An 18,895-nucleotide genomic window follows, 5' to 3' on the forward strand; every position below is an offset into this window, starting at 1 on the left:
TATATGTTTTGCTAAGCATTTTCCTTTTCTGCCATATACTGAGTTTTCTAGCTATAATGGAAACAAAATGCACTTTTTGCCTAGAGATCCTGTGGAGGTATTTAGAAGCCATCTGGATATGGTCCTGGACAAATAGTTCTAGGTGGCTCTGCTTGGACAGAGGGTTTGGACAAGATGACTTCCCTTCTAACCTTGACCAATGTGTGATTCTTTGAAATTAGACAGCTAAATTAGCAGGGATGCTCAGCTATACCTATCATAGGTCTTCATTCACTCATAAGAAAATCCACGGTCAAGCACTAATGAAGTCAATATATGGCAAGTCTGTAACAGCTGTCCTTAACTTTCACTGATAATTGTTCACATTTAAATGGCATAACATTTAATATACTGTTGTTGAATATAGTGATGGCAAAATTCATGCCTTGGGGGCTACAATATGACTGAGTTTTAGCCAGATAAACTGAACTGTGACCTAATGGGCTATTACAGGCCTTTACACTTTTCAGATGCATAGGTCACAATCTCAGTCTGTATAAACATCTATGTAATTATATTACAAGCCATTCTTGTACATACTGAGATCATTCCAAAAGATAATTAAAACAAAATCAATATGAGCATGATTCAACAGCCTTTAAAACAAGAAAACTACTGATTTCAGTCAGTCTTCTTGTCTTTAAGAGACACAGAATTACATTCCATGCTTGTAATATATTACTCCTAATTATTAATCACGTTTAGTAACCAGCAGATTTCTAATATTAGATCTTAAAAATTATGCATTTTTTATATGTATTCCTTTACAAATCAAATTTCTCCAGCCCTCTAGATCAGTATGATTCAGAATCCAGGAATCTAAAATATGATGCAATATGCACATAATGCCAGTACATATCTCTGTAGATATCTCTCATGTATCCGTCTTAATTATCTATCATATATAAAATCTATAAATGCATAACCATACATTTGCATCTTACAAACATGATAGATATCCACTGTATAAATATGATGGATATATCCTTATATGTACATTTTAGACTGGTAATGGAAAAAATGGATTCTGTTCTACTTGAATAGGTGTAACACTTAGCCTTTACCAAACAGATGCCTGAGAGAATCCTGAAACAATTAAAGAGATCCATTCCATATATGTCCTAACAAGAATAAAAAGATTTCATTATTAACATACAAACCTTTTTAGTTCTCTTTCTCTAGGACTGTTTTACAATTCAGTACATTTTTCTGTGAAAATCCATATATAGAGCATTTAGGAAAATATTTATGAGCACAGAAGGTGAAGTTTTCCATAGAATCACATTAAGCTAATTTACTTCTTTCACACAAAGTACAGAAATCTGAAGAGGAATTAAGAAATACAGTCAGAATTTCTCAGAGCAGGTATAAATGCCATATTTTCAATAAAGTTCTAAGCATGCGACCATTGCCTAAGAAAGTAAAGCAATAAATCAGCAACTAAAATTTTCAAAGTTTTTTAGGCATGTCCACTTCAATAACTGGATGAATTCTAGATGATGCAGAGCTCCCACAAAGTCAGTAGCAATTAAGAGAATTCAAAAGTATATAATCTTAGGTTATTAATCAGAAATAGTCTTACGAGATGTAAAAAGTCACTTTGGAACTCAATAGATTATGAAATTTTTCAGATAAGCAACTATATATATATATATATATATATATATATATATATGACCATACTCCTAAGGCAAGCCTGCCCATTTTGCTATTTTTCTTTTGTTTGTTTGCCTGTTTCAACTAACCTGCATTCAACACTTTATTTAAAGCTACTTTTCAAAAATGACCTTATAAAAAGGATTTTCCTGTTTATACATCACACTGTAGGGGTACTTTCCAATATAACCATGATCACAACCCCCATTTCATTTATACCTATTAGATATCTTTCTAAAGAAGGAAAGAAAAGATGACGGAGCTGCTGACTTGCATCTTAGTTTCTCAAGTCAAACAGTAGCCCTTGAAAACTTGCCAGCTGCCTTTGATGGCCAGACCATGCTTGCAGGTAGCTAACCTCAATATTTGCAGTATTTAAGGCATTTCCTACAATAAACATAAGCAAGTACAAATAAATACTATGGTATGAAGGCACCTGTATTTTTTTAGCTTAGGAGAAATTGAATATTTTATTTTGCAAACACCATCATTAGGCTTCAACATGCCAGACTAAATTCACTTCATATCCTTCTACCTCTTTGGGTGTGCCATCACTACATCCATACATCAGCAACAAAAATATCAGTTAACTCAGTTTGAAAACATGCTTTTCTTTATTTCCTACCTGAAGAATGTAGCCTCGAACATAGTCTCGAAGTGTCCAGCCTAAGCCATGTAAAATATGCAACACCTCCTCTTGCTTCAGTACACTGAAGAGTCTGTCAAGCAGTATCTTCAGTCTCACAGGCACAGCCTGAGTACCGTAGAGCATCAGGCTGCTGATGTCAAACACAACATTGGACTGCACAATCTCCACTTGGGTTGGGTGGTAGAGGTGCTGAGTACTAAGTTTGTCCAAGGCTGAAAGAAAAGAGGTCAAGTATAAGGAAAGAGCAAAGAAAAGTCAAGAAAACAACTCCAAAGAGTCATGTAATCACATCACATTTGGCAGATACACTTATTTTCCAGAGAAATATCACCTGGATGATTCATAGAAATGTAGAATCACAGAATAGTCTGTTTTGGAAGGGACCTTTAAAGGCCATCTAGTTCAGCCCCCTGCCATGGGCAGGGACATCTTCGACTAGATCAGGTTGCTCAAAGCCTCATCCAAACTGATCTTGAATATTTTCATGGATGGGGTATCTACAGCCTCAGTGGGCAACCTGCTCCAGTGCTTCAACATTTTCATCAAAACTTCTCTTTTATGTCTGTTATCTAGATCTACTCTCTTCTTTTTAGCTTAAACCCTTGTCCAATCATTACATGTCCTTGTCAAAAGTCCCTTCCCAGCCTTTTTGTAGGCCCCCTTTCAGTACTGAAAGCCCACAGTAAGGTTGCCAAAGAGCCCTGCCCAAGATTCTTTTCAACTCCTTCCCACGCTGAAGGATCCCAGCTCTCCCAACCTTTCCTCACAGGATAGGGGCTCCATCCCTCTGATCACCTTGGTGGTCTCCTCTGGACTTGCTCCAACAGGTGCATGTCTTTACTTTGCTGAGGACCCCAGAGCTGGACACACTGCTCCAGGTGGGGTTTCGCCAGAGGAAGCAGAACAGCAGGATCATCAACCACACCCTGCTGGCAATGTTGCTTTTGATGCAGCACATTGCTGAGTCATGTTCAGCTTTTCATCCACTGAAGTTCCCCAGGTCCTTCTCTGAAGGGCTACTCTCAATGAGTTCATCTCCCAGTGTGTACTCATGCTTGGGATTGCCCTGATCCAGGTGCAGCACCTTGCACTTGGCCTTGTTGAATGAACCTTATGAGGTTGATATGAGTCCACTTCCTCAAGCTTGTCCATGTCCCTCGGTATGGCATCCTGTCCTTCTGGTATGTCAACTGCACCACTCAGCTTGGTGTTATCTGCATATCTGATGGCCTCACTATGTCATTGATGAAGATATTAAACAGTACTGGTCCCAGTACAGATTCCTGATGGACACCAGTCATCACTAAAGGATCCTTTTCTACAGATGCAGTCCAAAACAGCCCTAGTTTCCAAAGGTAATTTTAATTGCTAAGCCAGAAGGGTTCTCAGGTGAGACTCAGATGGTACAATGCTCATAATTCAAGAGAAATTTATGATTAACTAATGACCAAGACTGAAGCAGTGCCGAATTGAATGGGACCGTTAAAGGTTAGATACTTAATCTCTAGAGGAAAAAAATGAAACAGATACTCCCCAAACTTCAGTCTTTTAAACATGCTAAAACTAAGGCCCCTGATTTACCAAAAATTTGATCATGAATTCACTGCTACTTGAGCTGGCTAGCTCTTTTCACTTGGCTTTATGAATTCCATGTTAATCACTGTGATATGAATAGTTTAAAGATAAGGAAATTTTGCAGGATGAAGGTAAATCTTATCCCCTTGTGAAGTTAAAAAAGATGGAATTGCATATGACATCATGCATTTTACTATCAATGTTTAAATTTAATTTTATTTCTATTTTATGAACTATGTTGCAGCACCTAAGCTTCTCACTGCTTTTTTAAACAAAATTTCTGAGCATTTAAAATAATCTTATAGGGACTTCTCCTGTACTTGTTTCTTCCTCTCTTACGGTCACTAGAGATATCATGTACTCTTGATAAATTGCTTTCTTACATCCAGAGCGCAAAGGCCCTTATCATTTACTTGCTGGGTTCATTCAACACGTTCACTCCAAGGACTACACTGTCAAAGAGTTCCAGTTTCCTCATACTTCATTTCTTGCAACCAATTTGTCTGATCTTTCCTATTCTAGTGGCTAAGTCAACTTTGAATAAATAGCTTTAAATATTAATTTAACATTCAAACAAGATAAGAAATTGGCAAGCCTAGGGACTTCAGTCCTACGTCTCTCCACAGGACATTTATACTGCAGAATGTGAAGAGTGGGATTTTTGCTTCCAAAAGCTCTTCCAAAGTACTTCAGGTATGTAGGCTTCATGGTGTGAGACTAATTTTTTTACAAGGTCCAAGGAATGAGATTTGATTGAAGCTTAAACAGGTTAAATATTGTTCTGCCTTCCCGCCCCCCCCCCGCCACCCCTTTTATGTGTGATCTTTTTCTAAGATGGTTGTTTTGCTACTACCCTTATAGATGTGTCATAAAAGTTCGCAGCTAGAAAAGCCAAGAACTTTGATATTGTTATTATGCAGGTTGTGCTGTACATGTGGTGGTAGGTATATATGTGTGCCTGAGGGACTGAGCAACCATTCAGGAGAAAATAAAGTTGTTTTTTTTTTCAAATACTAGCATTACTAACAATAGGAATGGTGTTCATAGATTAATTACATAATAATTAAATAATAAAATTAAATATTATTAAATAATTAAATAATATTAGTGTTAATAGATACCCCGTAAGAACACCTTCTACTAGACTATTGAAATTATCTGGATCACCCTGAGCTTTTCAACTTCAGTCATACAGAATGAGGATAGGGTCCAAAGATGTTAACTGGCTTGTCCAAGTTTATGCAAATTCCGACCAGAATGAAGACATGGACAGAAGTTTTCTGAATACTTAGTGCTTTTTAATGACTGAATCATACTGTATTTCTAATATAACCTGGTATTTGTTTTTGTGTCTCTCTTCTTAATGGTAAATACTATGCCTGCAGTGAAGAAAAACAAGTTCTTCCATCAAAAGAAGATGTGTCATGCTGAAGATGTTAAGATCATTATTCTACTGTGGTCTAAGTGAGAATGACTATAAGACATCTTTAGCTAAGAATTATTGGGTGGATTACAAATCTAATAGCTTTTAATTTCTGTAACAAGGAGATTACAAAACTCTGTGGACATATACCCCCTTCATGTAATGTGACCACTCTGAGGATAATAGCTTTGGAAAGGTTAAGGTGGAATGGAAGAGAGGAAAAGTAAATAAAATCTTTTTAAATAACTCTTTGACCAGCTGATAGAAATTTTTGCAATCTAACCTGTGCTATTCCATTCAACTGCAATATTTATTTTTTAGCAGCATTATCTATAGACATCTGCTTCTCAACAGACACACACACACACAAATACTAATTAGTGTGATATTGGAATAATGTTCCAAATGACAATCATATTATCTTCAATTTTGATTTGTGGCCTTAGTATACATATTACACAATAAACAAGCAGTGAATTTTATCTTTTCCAAGTACAAGTCAGGATATGCAGTAAAATGTGGAATTTATAACACAACAAAACATACCTTATTGCATGGGTGCATAAGAATATTTGCAAGCTAAAGGCAAGCCTCATGCTACATGAAAATAAAAGGGTTGTAAATGAAGAGAAAGGAAACACAGTTGTGTTCATATGGGAAATAACAGTACTGTAAGAATCTGAAACTCTTTCTGAACATTTACAATTTATACCCCTTCAAATTGTCAGAAGAATGAAAATCCTCACTCTGATTTGTCATTTATAAAAATTTCCTGTTTCTTTAAAAGAGATTGCTAAGGATGTAGCTAGCAGAGAAAAGTTTTGTAGTATTTCTCATTTCTCCTCTGGTACCCTTAGTGAACTAATGCCAGCGTTCTAGGTGGATTCAAGATGCCATTTATGTTGATAGACAGACACATTTTTAGGTAAGAGATAAGGAAGGACCTATCTCGTTGTTGGTTTTCTGTAAAGAAAAGAGTATTAGCTTTAGCTTTCTTGACAAATTTCTGATTCTTGTCAAATCTCGGAGTAAATAGTTATATTCTGCTGTCCTGAATTGTCCACATAATTTCATGTGGATAATGCATTCCTCATCACTTTCTGTTCTAAACTATAGTTTTAATTTATATATGCTAATGAACAATGCCCTGTTTTACTAGTGAATACATTCAACAGTATCTGCAGTAGTTTATGATTTCATAAGTGGTTAGGAGGCTTCAAGATTAAATATGCTATACAAACGAATATACTCTATCATACCTGAAAAATGATGTAAACTGATGTGCCTTTATTAACAAGTTATCATTGACTGAATATTGCAAAGCACACATTAAATGTCCCTAACTGGTGCAGCATGAGGTATTACTCATACTTTGTACAGTTTCAGTGGGATCAAAAGTTCACCCATACATGCTTGTGACATTTTAATTGTAACCTACACAGTCTTTTCCAAAACTGATGGGATTGGTTATGTGCTTAAACTAAGAAAGGTATTCTTACATGTATACTGATATTCGTTAATTCAGTATACATGAAAAGGTGTTCTCTGATACAGCAAGAAGAGATCTAACAAATCTTAAAATCACATATTTGTTGAGCAATCAACATTTTCATGGCCTAAAAATACCCTTGTGTTTTACTCTAACACTCAGTCAAGTAATGTTTCTGGGGTGAATTCCCAGTTTGAAGTACTTGTTTCAGAAATTGAAGCTGATTAAAAAAGGGAGGCCAAAAAGGGTTGTATAGAGAACATTAAAGAAGATTGCCTTACACAATGAAAAATTATTTACTGGATAATTAGTTCAGGAATTAGGAACCTTTCAACACTGTTTTTCCAACTCTGAAGTATCAAGTATGCACCATAATAAGTGAGAATATTTCAGCTGGAAGGGACCTAAAATGACTATCTCATCCAACTACCTGAGCACTCCAGGGTGATTATCAGTTAAACCATATTGAGGGGGTTGTCCAAATGCCTCTGGAACAGGGAGTGTCTTGGGGCATTGACCACTTCTTTAGGAAGTCTGTGGTTTGACCACCCCTCCCAGTACAGGAGTGTTTCCTAACGTAAATCTGGAACCTCCCCATGTTGGCTTATTCAATCTTCACCTTCTTGAATAGTAAATAAAATCCCCCAGATTTTAGAGAGATTCTGCTCAGTATAATCTGAAATGTGAAAAGAGCTTTGAAATTGTTTCAGTGTCAATCTTTACATTTCAGCCTGCAGTATTCTTACTATGCAAGATATCAGCAAAAAAACTTTGGACATCTTTGCAATAAATCAATGAACAAACTTTTATGTTCTATTTGTAATTTGTGGTTTGTTTTTTTTTTTTAATGTAGTAAAGTAAGGAGGGGAAATGTACTTTATTTATATTTTACTGGAGTTTTGAGACTGTGTAATTCAAATGAAATTAAATACAAAGGATACATGAAAATAATGGACAACTTCTTCTTCAATTTATCAAAATACAGAAAAAAAAAGAGGGATTTTTCATTTCATCTATACTGTGCCCAGTTCACAGGCTCAGCTCTGCAAATTTACTCATTGCCCTTAGACCCCTTCCTTCCCAATGTGCAGTGAAAAAGGTCAACCAAATTAAAAGCCATGTGTCTGAGCAGATTCCATTTTGGCTAAGTAAAAGAAGTACAAATATGCAGTGATGAATTTTGTACTTTAGAGGTCTCATATTATTTTTTGAATAGCTACAATAAAAGCATGACATTTTGCCTTTGCTGAATAGAAAATAATTTTAAATATCCTAGTTTTAATGCAATTGGAGTTGTAAATACACTTACCTCTTGTTAATTTCCTGATCCTAGATAAATATTTTATTATCCTGAGAGGGATGAAAAGGTCTAGTGAAACCCTTTCTTTCAGCTGATTTGCCTGGCTCTGTATCTCAGAACATCACAGAGAAGAGTCTATAGGTTGCAATAGGGAATTATGGATCTCATTCCATTTCAGTGTTTGGGCTCTCCAATATAAGCATTCTGGACTTTCTGACATACTCTCTAGCCAGTTTCCCAACTTGCCAAAGGGGAATACACACATACAAATGATGACACAAAACTTTACAAATATCATCTTCTTTCTAGATTACTAGATTTGTTCAAGAACAGGAAGATTAAAAAAAAAAAAAGTAGTCTTTGTCTAGACAATAACAAAGAGCTTTCCAGACATTTTTAAAATCCAAATAACTGGGCCACTTTTTGCAGCAAAAGAAACTAAAATTAAAAGACAGATTAAATATATAATACCAACATAAAATGATTCCATAATACTGTTGCAAAAATAGTGTGTTGACTGTGGTGAAACAGATACAGTATTATAAATGGCAATGTTGAGCACTGTAGTTTACTCTTGATTTTAGAGGTGAATGTGAACAGCATTACATTTTCAGAGTTCAAGATTTTCTTCTTTTTCATCAACCACAGGAAAAAAAGTAACAAATCCTTAGTAATGATTAAAGTGCTGGAGGCACCAGTTACTACAATCCTAAGAGGTGGTCTAAGCTAATCTGCCTCAGTATGCAGGTATAATACCACCTCCCACATGGTGTAACGTGGTGCATTTTGAAGGCAGAAAAAATTGCTCCTCAAAAACATCATGCTTAGAAGCTGACTCAGGACAAGAAAAATTATCAGTATCTACTGAAGAACTCAAATATTTTTGTGGTGCAGGAAATTATCCCATTCATCCCTGGAACAATAGAGTGGGGGACATGAACACATATATGAGTGGGTGAACATCCTGAATCGGTCTGAGTACAAATTTCAGCTACAACATAGCATCCTTTGGTAATCTCTTTTTCACTTCTCTCTTCATCGCTTTCACAATTTCTTCCATATAGAAGATAAATGTTCACTAAGACAAAAGATCATGAGAGAAGAGTAAGTAGAGAAATTCTGATTCATAGGTAAAACCATTTTTTTTGTTATGCGTTTTATTGTATTTAAAAACTAATAATGGAAACCATTTGCCAAATGCATTGAGTCTCTGACAGAGGGACACATATGTGATCTGCTTATTTACAGCTTGCATGTACAGATGTTCACACTTAGTAAAAGGATTCTTAATAGCATTTTAAAATTAAACATGTGTTGATAATAGGTGTTTCAAACCCAAACAACACAGCTACTAAACTGATACATGTTTTCATGCCTCACCATGCCTCATGCTCTAACAAAACCCCCCCCAGCACTTCAGTTGCATGTACACAAAATAAATGTTATTAAAGACGACTGAATGAAAACTTTCATTAATTTTTCTGTCTGTGATCTGATTCCAAGTTAAAACATCTAGAATGCTACCAGGTTTATGTAGCCGAAAGCAGAACCACAGTTTGTTCACAGACATTGCTTGCTGTCTGCAATTTTTTTATCCCTTTACAAAACTTTGAACCCCATCCAGCTTTGACACACTGCCTCTTCAGTTAATAACTATCAAGTTTCCCCTTGTCTCCTGTCTACTTTTCTTTGAGGCAATTGCGCACTCAGCACCCCGAGATAATAACACACATCTATAAGATAAAAGCAATGGCATTAATGTAATTGTCTGCCTTTCTCTCTTTAGCCTAATCTTTTTTTTCCTTCAGTTTTGACTGCCTCTGTGACACCTGTTTTTGTCTCCTCTGATCCTACGACAGGTTTTCCGCTGACAAGGTTTTTGCCTGACAGAGATTCTGCCAGACAAGAACATAATAAAATATGAAGAACTGCTTGTCAGAGTTTCTGCCAATGCTCACATGAAATGGGGGGGGTGGGGGGCAAAATAAAAAGAATCCTGATTTTTTTTTAAAGGGACCCTATGCTAGTTGCTTTTGGCCTGTCAGGAAAACAGCCTCCCTGGCCAACTCCTGCAAACCAAACAGGTGTCTTCCTTTATGTTTTCTTTCTATAGAAAAACATTTTTCTTTGATAGTAGAAAACATTGCAAAAAAAAAGATTGAAAAAAAAAGAAAAAAAGAGCCCCAAGTTGTTTCTCCCAGAAATTTAGGTTAGATCTAAGTTTATGCAGTGGTACCTCAAAAACATGTCTTTGATCCAGAACTGGCCATCTAAATTAATAACAAAAATAAAATGGTAGGCTTTTTCTCCCCCCTTCTTGTTCACAACAAATTTGTTTAAAGGAACATGCTATAAAGAACCTTCATCCCAAGTTCTCAGAAAAATTTCTGGGCTAGAAACTTCCTGCATAGGCATACTGCAGCAATGAAGACACCTGACTATTGGGACCAGAGTAGGGAAGATGAGACAGTCTCTTCTGTGGGCTTTGGACCTTGTAGTTCTCTCTGTCAGAGCGTGTATGGATGCCTATGTAAAAGAGGACTTCAGCTGATTAATCTGATGATTAGTGATGGAGAAACACGTAGACTAATCATCTGAGCATTCCAGCACACAGCTGCTTTTGTGTGTGTTGGTATCAGCAGTCTCCTCAGCTACAGAGAGCAGCTATGGATCCCATATGGAGCCCGTGGTGTCACAGTCCTCAATGCACCAGTTCTGCCCACCAGCCTGGATTCTGAGTCTAGGGGTCCAAAACCCCTACTAAAGCTGAGGCCTGGACCTTCACTTCCCTCCTAAACTACATTGTAGATGTGTCTGGCTGTAGTTCTGACTTCTAATTACCCTCAGACCCATGTTACAGCCTGGTCTTCAATCCCATCTTTGGCTGCACCTTCTTTTGTTTCTGATTGAAGCCTGTGGATGGACCCTTAACCTGACAATATTCCCTTGCTATGCCCGAGATTGTTAATGGTCACAGTTACCAGCATCTCATTCAGTCTACCATGACCTCAAGGAACTGTGCTCTTGGTGCAGGCATGAAGAGCGTTCTCACTGCCTTTGACTGCTGGCTCAGACATTTTGGTTGGACAGGTCCACTTTTGCTGGTCCTTGACACACAGATTAATGGTGTCATTGTTGAAACCTACAATCTATAATGGAAGACACTAAATAAATATTCTGTTTCTATTACTTTGATTAGTCATTCATCTTGAACTTTCCTGTCTCTTGTCTCCAAAGCTAAATGTTCCCTTCCTATTAGCCATTAACATCTTCTTAAAACTATTCTCTCCTTTAATAACGGTAAAATGGGCTTTAATATGTATCTTAATCATCCTAACACCATTTGGTTGACATACTGTACATAGTCAGACACAAGCACATTTGGGAGTCCTGGACTGTAGTCTGGATTTGGAGGATTTCCATCTTAATCCTAATATACCTCAATTCCATTAACTGTGATTCACAGTTTTACAGAAATTCTAAGTGGGAAGGGATTTTCTACAGATTGTCCGGTGCAGTATTCTGATGAAAGCAGGGCTTTAGTTATCTTTGGCTCTGCCAAGACGTATCTTTGATGTTTAAAGGGGGGGAATTCCATCACTTCTCAGGCAACTTATTCCATCTCTTGTGCAGCCTTGAAAACTGTAATGCAAATACCATAGGCACTGCCCACCTGCTAATATCATCCTGTTCGAATGGAGTCCTGTGTCATAGGTGTATTTCACAAAGGCAAGCCAAGACAATGGTGGTGTTTCAATTTAGGGTGTAACTCTGGTTCAAGCCTATGATACGCTCTCCCACATGTGCTAAACCACATCAGTTTTTCCAGGAAAACCTGCTGTTCTAAGGTTGCTGATAGCTGAAGATGTTCAGACCCCGGGAAGGCCGGTTCATGAAAATAGCTCTACCATTCATACACATCAGTTTTACCCATCCCAATCCACGTACTCTGATCATTTCACAAAGGTCCTGTTAAAAATACTTTGGAAAAATTGACTGTAATCAATTAGAATACAATTAGAAAAGTCTCTGAGACTCATGTTATACATTTCTTGTATCATCTTTTCTCTTTCTGAAATCCAGATGGAAATGGGATAATTGAGTAACACTATTGTCTGCTAAATTAATCTGGGGCAAGTGTCCTCATAATGCTATAGCTCAAAATGAAATTCCTCCTAGAAGGTAAAAAAAGCTTTTCTGTTCAATTTCCCATTTGCAAAACAGAAAGCTGAGGTAAAGTTACCCATGGTATTATCATTTAAACATCTGAAAGCAGTATGAATTTTTTATTCTTGCAGTCAAATCCCATTTTAACCTTATGAAACTATGTGGAATGAAGTAGTAGGGTTTGTTTCACTTAGAGCTGTTTCAATTTGTGTTCTGCTTAACCTAGTGAACTCTAGTTAATTAGGATGTTCCTATAAACAATTAAGCTTCTTGTAGGATCGTTAAGAAGATATAAAAATTTATGATGTAATAAACTGTAATAAAATGATAAAGTGGTTAGCACATCACAGCAATTCATGTGCAGCAGCATAGGTGTTAAAAGAGACAAGTAAGCAGGTAATGTCACCTAAACATCCTGGAATGGATGCATGTTAAAGAAGTTCACCACTGCTTCCCTACAAATCTGTTGGTCATTTGAACTCCCAAGACTCACAAGATTTATCCTGCTCGTTTGGGAATCAAGCAGCCGTCACCAGACACTCTTTTCCTCCCATCTGAAGCTATACCATGTAGTGAACTTGTTATCACCCCTTCAAGGGCTCAAGATCATGGATTTCACTGACTGCCTTTCCAAAAGGAAGCTTCTACACTGACTGGAAAGAAGAATTCCAGGTGCTAATTTAAAGTCATTGTTTGTTCCATCTTGCACACAGCAAGTCTGGTTGTTTCTGTCTGGATTCTCTCCTTAAGAAGACAGGGTAAGACATCATTGCTCAAGACATCTCCTAGAATTTTAATCTCTTGGTATTGGGTGTGCTAAATGAGATTAGGCCTTCTCTGTAAAATGTAAATTCAATAATGATGGGCACCCAAATAACAATATCTTGCCCTTTTGAAATACTTTTAGTCTAAATGTCTATGGGCATTTTATAGCTAATCAAGGGCAAACATAATTTTAAAAAGTATATTTCAGAGTTGCCAATTCGTATCTGATGATATTAATGACATTTCTGTGAAAGCATAAAGTGTGATTACGAATTTAAAAGTTTTTCAGAAAATAAAATGTTCACAACGAGAAAATATTTCACTTTTAGTTGTGAATATAGGCCAACCTAGCAGAAACAGGCACTGTGCTTCAGAATGGGTCACAGTCTGTTTAGGGCTTACCAGACACTTGATCAGATCTTAGCTGAATGCTTAATGTCTGGTCAGCTATAATCTCACCTGACCATGTCCAAAGGACATTGGCTTATTCAAACCCAGGAATGTAAGCTAATAAAGTTGGAGAGAAGCAGAAAGGTCTAGCTTCTTCCCAACAGAGTTAAGCTGTCCTGGGGGTGGTTAGGAATAAGAGAAAAAAGTATTTTAAACTGAACAGATTCCCAGGAAAATCCAAGGAGGTACAGGTGTGAACACATGTAAGGTAAAGCTTCTGATTTACCCCTCAGGAAAACATTACTTGACACCTGAGGGCATCAAATTTGCATGAGGATTAAACTCATGACCATATGGTTATATAAGTATCAGCTAAATACAAGGATGAAAAAGGAAGGCTTCTTATTAGTTCTTGGGGCATCGAAGATTTATTTCTTTTCTGTCACTTCTGTCTCATAAACCTCTGAAACAATATTATTTGTCTTGGATGCCCTAATATCTGGATTTGGTTTCACCTCAGCTTGACTTGCACTAAGGGCGATATCAGAGTAACCCAAAGCAAACACATCATTCTTACCAATGTGGCAGGCTTTAAAACCAGATACTGGGTCAGAGTGCCCACAAGATAACAGTGCATTTTCTCTGCTGCATTGGCTGCTTTGGGAAATCCTGCTGAAGGGAAGCATAAAGGAATGGCACAGGCAGAAGGGGGGCACTTAAAAAAGTGTTTACCAGTAATGAAGGTTAATCTTGTAAGGTTCCTGGAAGCAACTGAGTAATGAAAAATATGCCTCCGCCTTCAGGGTCAAAAGAAAGTTATAACAGATGGATTGAAATGATCTTGTCAGTGAAAGACAAGAAAAGCCAGACTACATCTAAAACAGTTTTACATTAAAAGTCGTAAAAAGCTAGCTTTCATTATCAATGAGCTGCAGAGAATTACTTTGCTAAAAATCTATAAATAACTTTAAAAAGAAAAATTATTTTCTCAAGTAATTTAAAAGCATTTCAAATAATTAAATAAATTGAATGGAAGGAAAGAACCATGTTTGATATGATAAATTGTGACAATTTTTTATATCCTATCAGACAATAAAGAAATAACCCCATTATTTTACTAATAAACTATAATTACATTTCTCTCTTCTTTTTTTTTTTTTCTTTTTTTTCTTTTTTAATATTTACTCACTGCTTAAAAATCTCCATTTTTAAGTAAAGAACAACATGGCAATTCTGCCAGGTTTAGAGAGACTCTAAGATCAGTGACATGTTTTCATTTTGTTTTATTTCATTAGGGATTATCTTTGACTTTGCAAACCCGGGTTTCTTTCACTTAACATCTTTGGACTGAGACAAATATAGGAACTCAGACAAATTTTATTTCAACACAGCTTTCACTCTCGTCTCATTCCCATGCAGCTCACATTTAATTCTAAACATTCTTCCTAGATCAAGTCCTTTCAGAAACTTCAGGGTAAGAGAGACATGTGAATTCTAAAATTTCCACAGGCTTCTTCTGTTTCTTTTCTTTATTTTTATTTATTTCCATCTATCCTTCCTTCCCTTTGTTTTCATTTCATGTTTCTTTTACCTGAAAATTTCATGACCTACCATGTAGAAATTCAGAAAAGTCAACTATTCTAAATGAAGTAGTAACAGTCATGTTATGCATCTGACTTTATGACATTCTCTATTTTCTATTGGAGGTCATTGTTTTGGGGGGTTTTTGTTTGTTTCTTTGGGTTTTTGTTTTGTTTTTGTGTTTGTTTTTGTATTTGTTCTTTTTATGGGGATATTGAAACTAAAATAAGTAGAATAAATGTCAGAAATAATAGCTTTAGTCCACTATAACTTATGCCACCTTGGCACATTTTTTTCAAGCAAAACAGTTATGAGAGAAGGTAAGACTGTACTTGATTGATATTATATTGGGTGTTTTGATCTGTTGGATGAGGTAAAATAAGAGTTTCTGCTAGAAGTATGGTAGTTGTTATTCTGACAACAATGACAATCATAAAAGAAAAAATGCAAAATCAATGAAATCACCATCCATTTATTGCAGATTTTCTTAATTTCTTTCCTCACAGGCTAAGATACTTTTGCTAGATGAAGTGCATGGCAAGTAGAGTGGGGATTTTTCATTATTTACAATAAATTTTAAGTGATTTTTGTGCTAAAGAGAGTAAAATATCATGGCTATCTTCACAGCATAGTATGCTTCTTCTAATACTACAAAAATAGCAGGAGAACAAACCAAGCACTCAAGAAAGTCTTATTTTTTGTAGTCATCTAAGTACCGTATTATTTAAAATCCACAAAATACCAATTGCCTGGGTTAAAATAAATTCTCCTTTAAAAATTGACTATTAAGATTTTAATGAGATTTTATTTTCCATATGGACTATACAAAGTATCTTTACCATTAAAAAAGAAAGAAGTAAAGACAGACTTTATCTGTTTGACTGCTTAAAGTCTAAGAAATGGCTTATCCAGTTTAAACCATTTAATTTTTAATTTAGAAAACAAATTCCCACCAAACCTGACAACATGAAAGCCAGGCTTCAGCTGAAAACAAATGAAAACCGTCTAGTCATCCAAATCCCTTAAAATACTCAGAGATTCATCCTAGCACCCATTCTCCATGATGCACAGCTGTACTTGATAATGCTGCTACGCTCTGTGCAGCTTTTGGCTTTGGCCATAGAAACACTGATGGTAGGATTGCCAGTGTAGTACAGGGGTCGACAAGGCGAACTTTTGTCAACAGAAACATTTATCTGGCCACAAAAGTACTTTCTAATGTATCTATTCATATAATTGCAATCCTGCCTTTTGCAACTCCAGACGGGTGCATCTGAACTTGTAGCAAACCTTTTCTTTCAAGAGGTGTGCAGTTTATTTTAGATGAGCAACAGAAATCATGAGAAAGACAATGGAAGCAAGAGAAAAGAAAACAGGCCAGCAGTTGCTAAGTGCAATAGTGCAGTGTGGCTTTTACAACATTTTAAATGGCAGCTATTAAAATGAATTAACTCCACACAGATTAGTCAAGTACAGCATGAGAAGACTGCAATTCTAAGCTATATTTTGATCTATTCCATTAATTATGATTCTAGGTTATCAGAACTGAATAAGCACAGTACTTGCTGTTGGAAACACCTATTCTTTGGTAATTACATTCAGTAAAGCACTACATCATGTGTCAAGGAGCCGAGTTGAAATTCATTAATAAAAATCATGAGGAAACCCTTTAATTAAAGCAGCAGGAAATACTATTTGCATTCAAGGAAAACTTCTGAGAGTACTGAGCTAACGGTTTTAAAGCAAAGGACTTCTTAACTGCAACCTGATTTTAGTAATTTTGAAATCCAAGTGGTACGCTGCAGTGAATTGATCTCTCTCCCGAAAGCTGCCCTCAAAATCCTCAAAAACAGCTAAGATCAAGAATTGAAGAAGATACATAATAGTATCCAGAAAGTAATTTATAAGACCACACAAAACATATATCTGGCTTGTTTCACTCTGCCATAAAATGTAAATACTCCAGATGAATGTACACAAAGTGCGCTAAAAAAAAAATCAGAGCATTATTCACAGTAGCAAAACAAACACTTCCTAATAATATATAGCTGTGTTCAGTTTTCTATTTGGAATGTTAAGCACTAAGGTATGGAAGCAGGTGGTGTATCCCTAATCCTCACCTTCACCTTTCAACTTTCTAGATTTGTAAAGCAGGGACACTTCTATTATATAAACTGTGGTAATCTCAGATCACTGTCATATATTCTGATTTTGAATTCAATCACTTCACAGAGAAGAATCACTTCACAGGGAGAAAAATCTGATTATACTTTTCCACAATGTACTCATTAAAAAGAAAGTTCAGGATGTCTCAGTGCTAGACTCTCAGTTTCTATTGCTCATCAGGAGGACACCCTGGAAAATAGCTAGACAGTGCTTCCCTATCTTTGGATCAGCAAAACCTCAGATGCTGATTCTACAAAAAAATCTGAAGAATGCCTGAACCATACAAATTTTGTGAGGTTTAGTGATTCTTCCAAGAAATGTGAATCTGGTTATTCTGTGACTGAAAATTTTCTGGGAAATAAGAGTAACAAAGATAAAATATGTCCCTTGATAATCTAGTATATAACAAACCTGCAACCAGCTACCAGATGGGTGGTATTAGGGCATTTCCAGGCAGCCTGGAGGCATGGAATTCATGGTACGTGCATACTTGCTTTCCTTTCCATATATGTGAATGCTTTAAAAACTTCTCTGTCAATCTCTGTTGAATTTTTTGAGCATTCACACTTGTCATATGTCAGCACATTCAAGCACAAAACCACACAGACATGAACTAAATAAATAGAGATCAACTATATCTTAGGAGGAAAGTAAGAACCTTTCACCCAAAGTCTCATCAAAATAAAATAAAATTCACAGAATATAAGCCCCTGAACATCTGGCAGAAGCGGGGAATGAGGGCACTTAGCTTGCTTAGGTGCCAATAGCGTAGATTATTAGAAGAAAACTCCAGTAGCAATATCTTCGGCACACATAGTGATCTTATCCCAATATGTGAGATCTGAAGGTTTGACAGTGGTAAATTTGCATTTCCATTAGGCCCCATGACTTATTGGCTGATGCTTTTTTGCAATACAAACTCTGCTGTGCAACCATACTGTAAGCTTTTTGCCTTTCTGTTAAGCCCTACTAGAACTACATTATTTTCTGAATGCTAGAATATTCTTTTGAGCTGTACACAAGCTATTGAACTCCAGTGGCACTTGAAGCTATCACCAGAATAACAGACTCTTTCATCCTAAAAATCGCTGTAAAAAAACCACATGCATGCATACACATGCACAAACCCAGATTGTGCACACTTGCATGTGTAGACAAAGAGGTACCACTATTGTCTGTATTCAATCCAGTTATTATTTAAAGATACTGGTAAAGATGGACAGAATTGAAAATTAAGCCTGGAACATATATTTCTTACCATGTGCCACCCAGCCATGTTTACACTGATCACAGGTTCTCAGGTTAATCTTCCCTGGCTGAAAACATTCACATGTGCAATTTACCAGTGTACAGCGGATGGCCTGGAAAAAGAAACAGAAAACACATGTTAATGTATTTCTTCCTGCTTGTACAAATTTGTTGTGATGGTTAAAATGGTATGAACTGTATAGCAAAACCCAGCCTCCCAACATTCAAAGCTGTGGTCCTTTTTAAAGTAGAAATTAATTATCTTTCAACACCAAAAAAATGTCAGTATGTCCCATGGAGATGAACACATTCCTAAAATCTTTAAAAGATTTGCTCTATTTTCTTTAGGAAAAAAAAAAGTTGTGTGGATGAGGATGCTGTAGGAGCTCCATAAACGTCCTGGTTTTACATCAACTTCTTGAAGAAAAGAAGTTACTAGTGATGTCT

The 18,895-nt window shown here is 36.3% G+C and overlaps 1 protein-coding gene across 1 annotated transcript in view; it reads right to left on the reverse strand.

Moving 5' to 3' along the window:
- BNC2 (basonuclin zinc finger protein 2) overlaps nt 1–18,895 on the reverse strand; it is a gene marked incomplete at both ends in the record, with an annotated part of 229,798 nt that overhangs the window by 93,780 nt on the left and 117,123 nt on the right. The window contains 2 exon segments of the mRNA XM_082301491.1: nt 2,321–2,556; nt 18,459–18,561. Coding sequence (XP_082157617.1) covers nt 2,321–2,556; nt 18,459–18,561 — 339 coding nt within the window.

Source organism: Coloeus monedula (genome assembly GCF_965178545.1).
Source record: "Coloeus monedula genome assembly, chromosome: Z".
Taxonomy (NCBI): domain Eukaryota; kingdom Metazoa; phylum Chordata; class Aves; order Passeriformes; family Corvidae; genus Coloeus; species Coloeus monedula.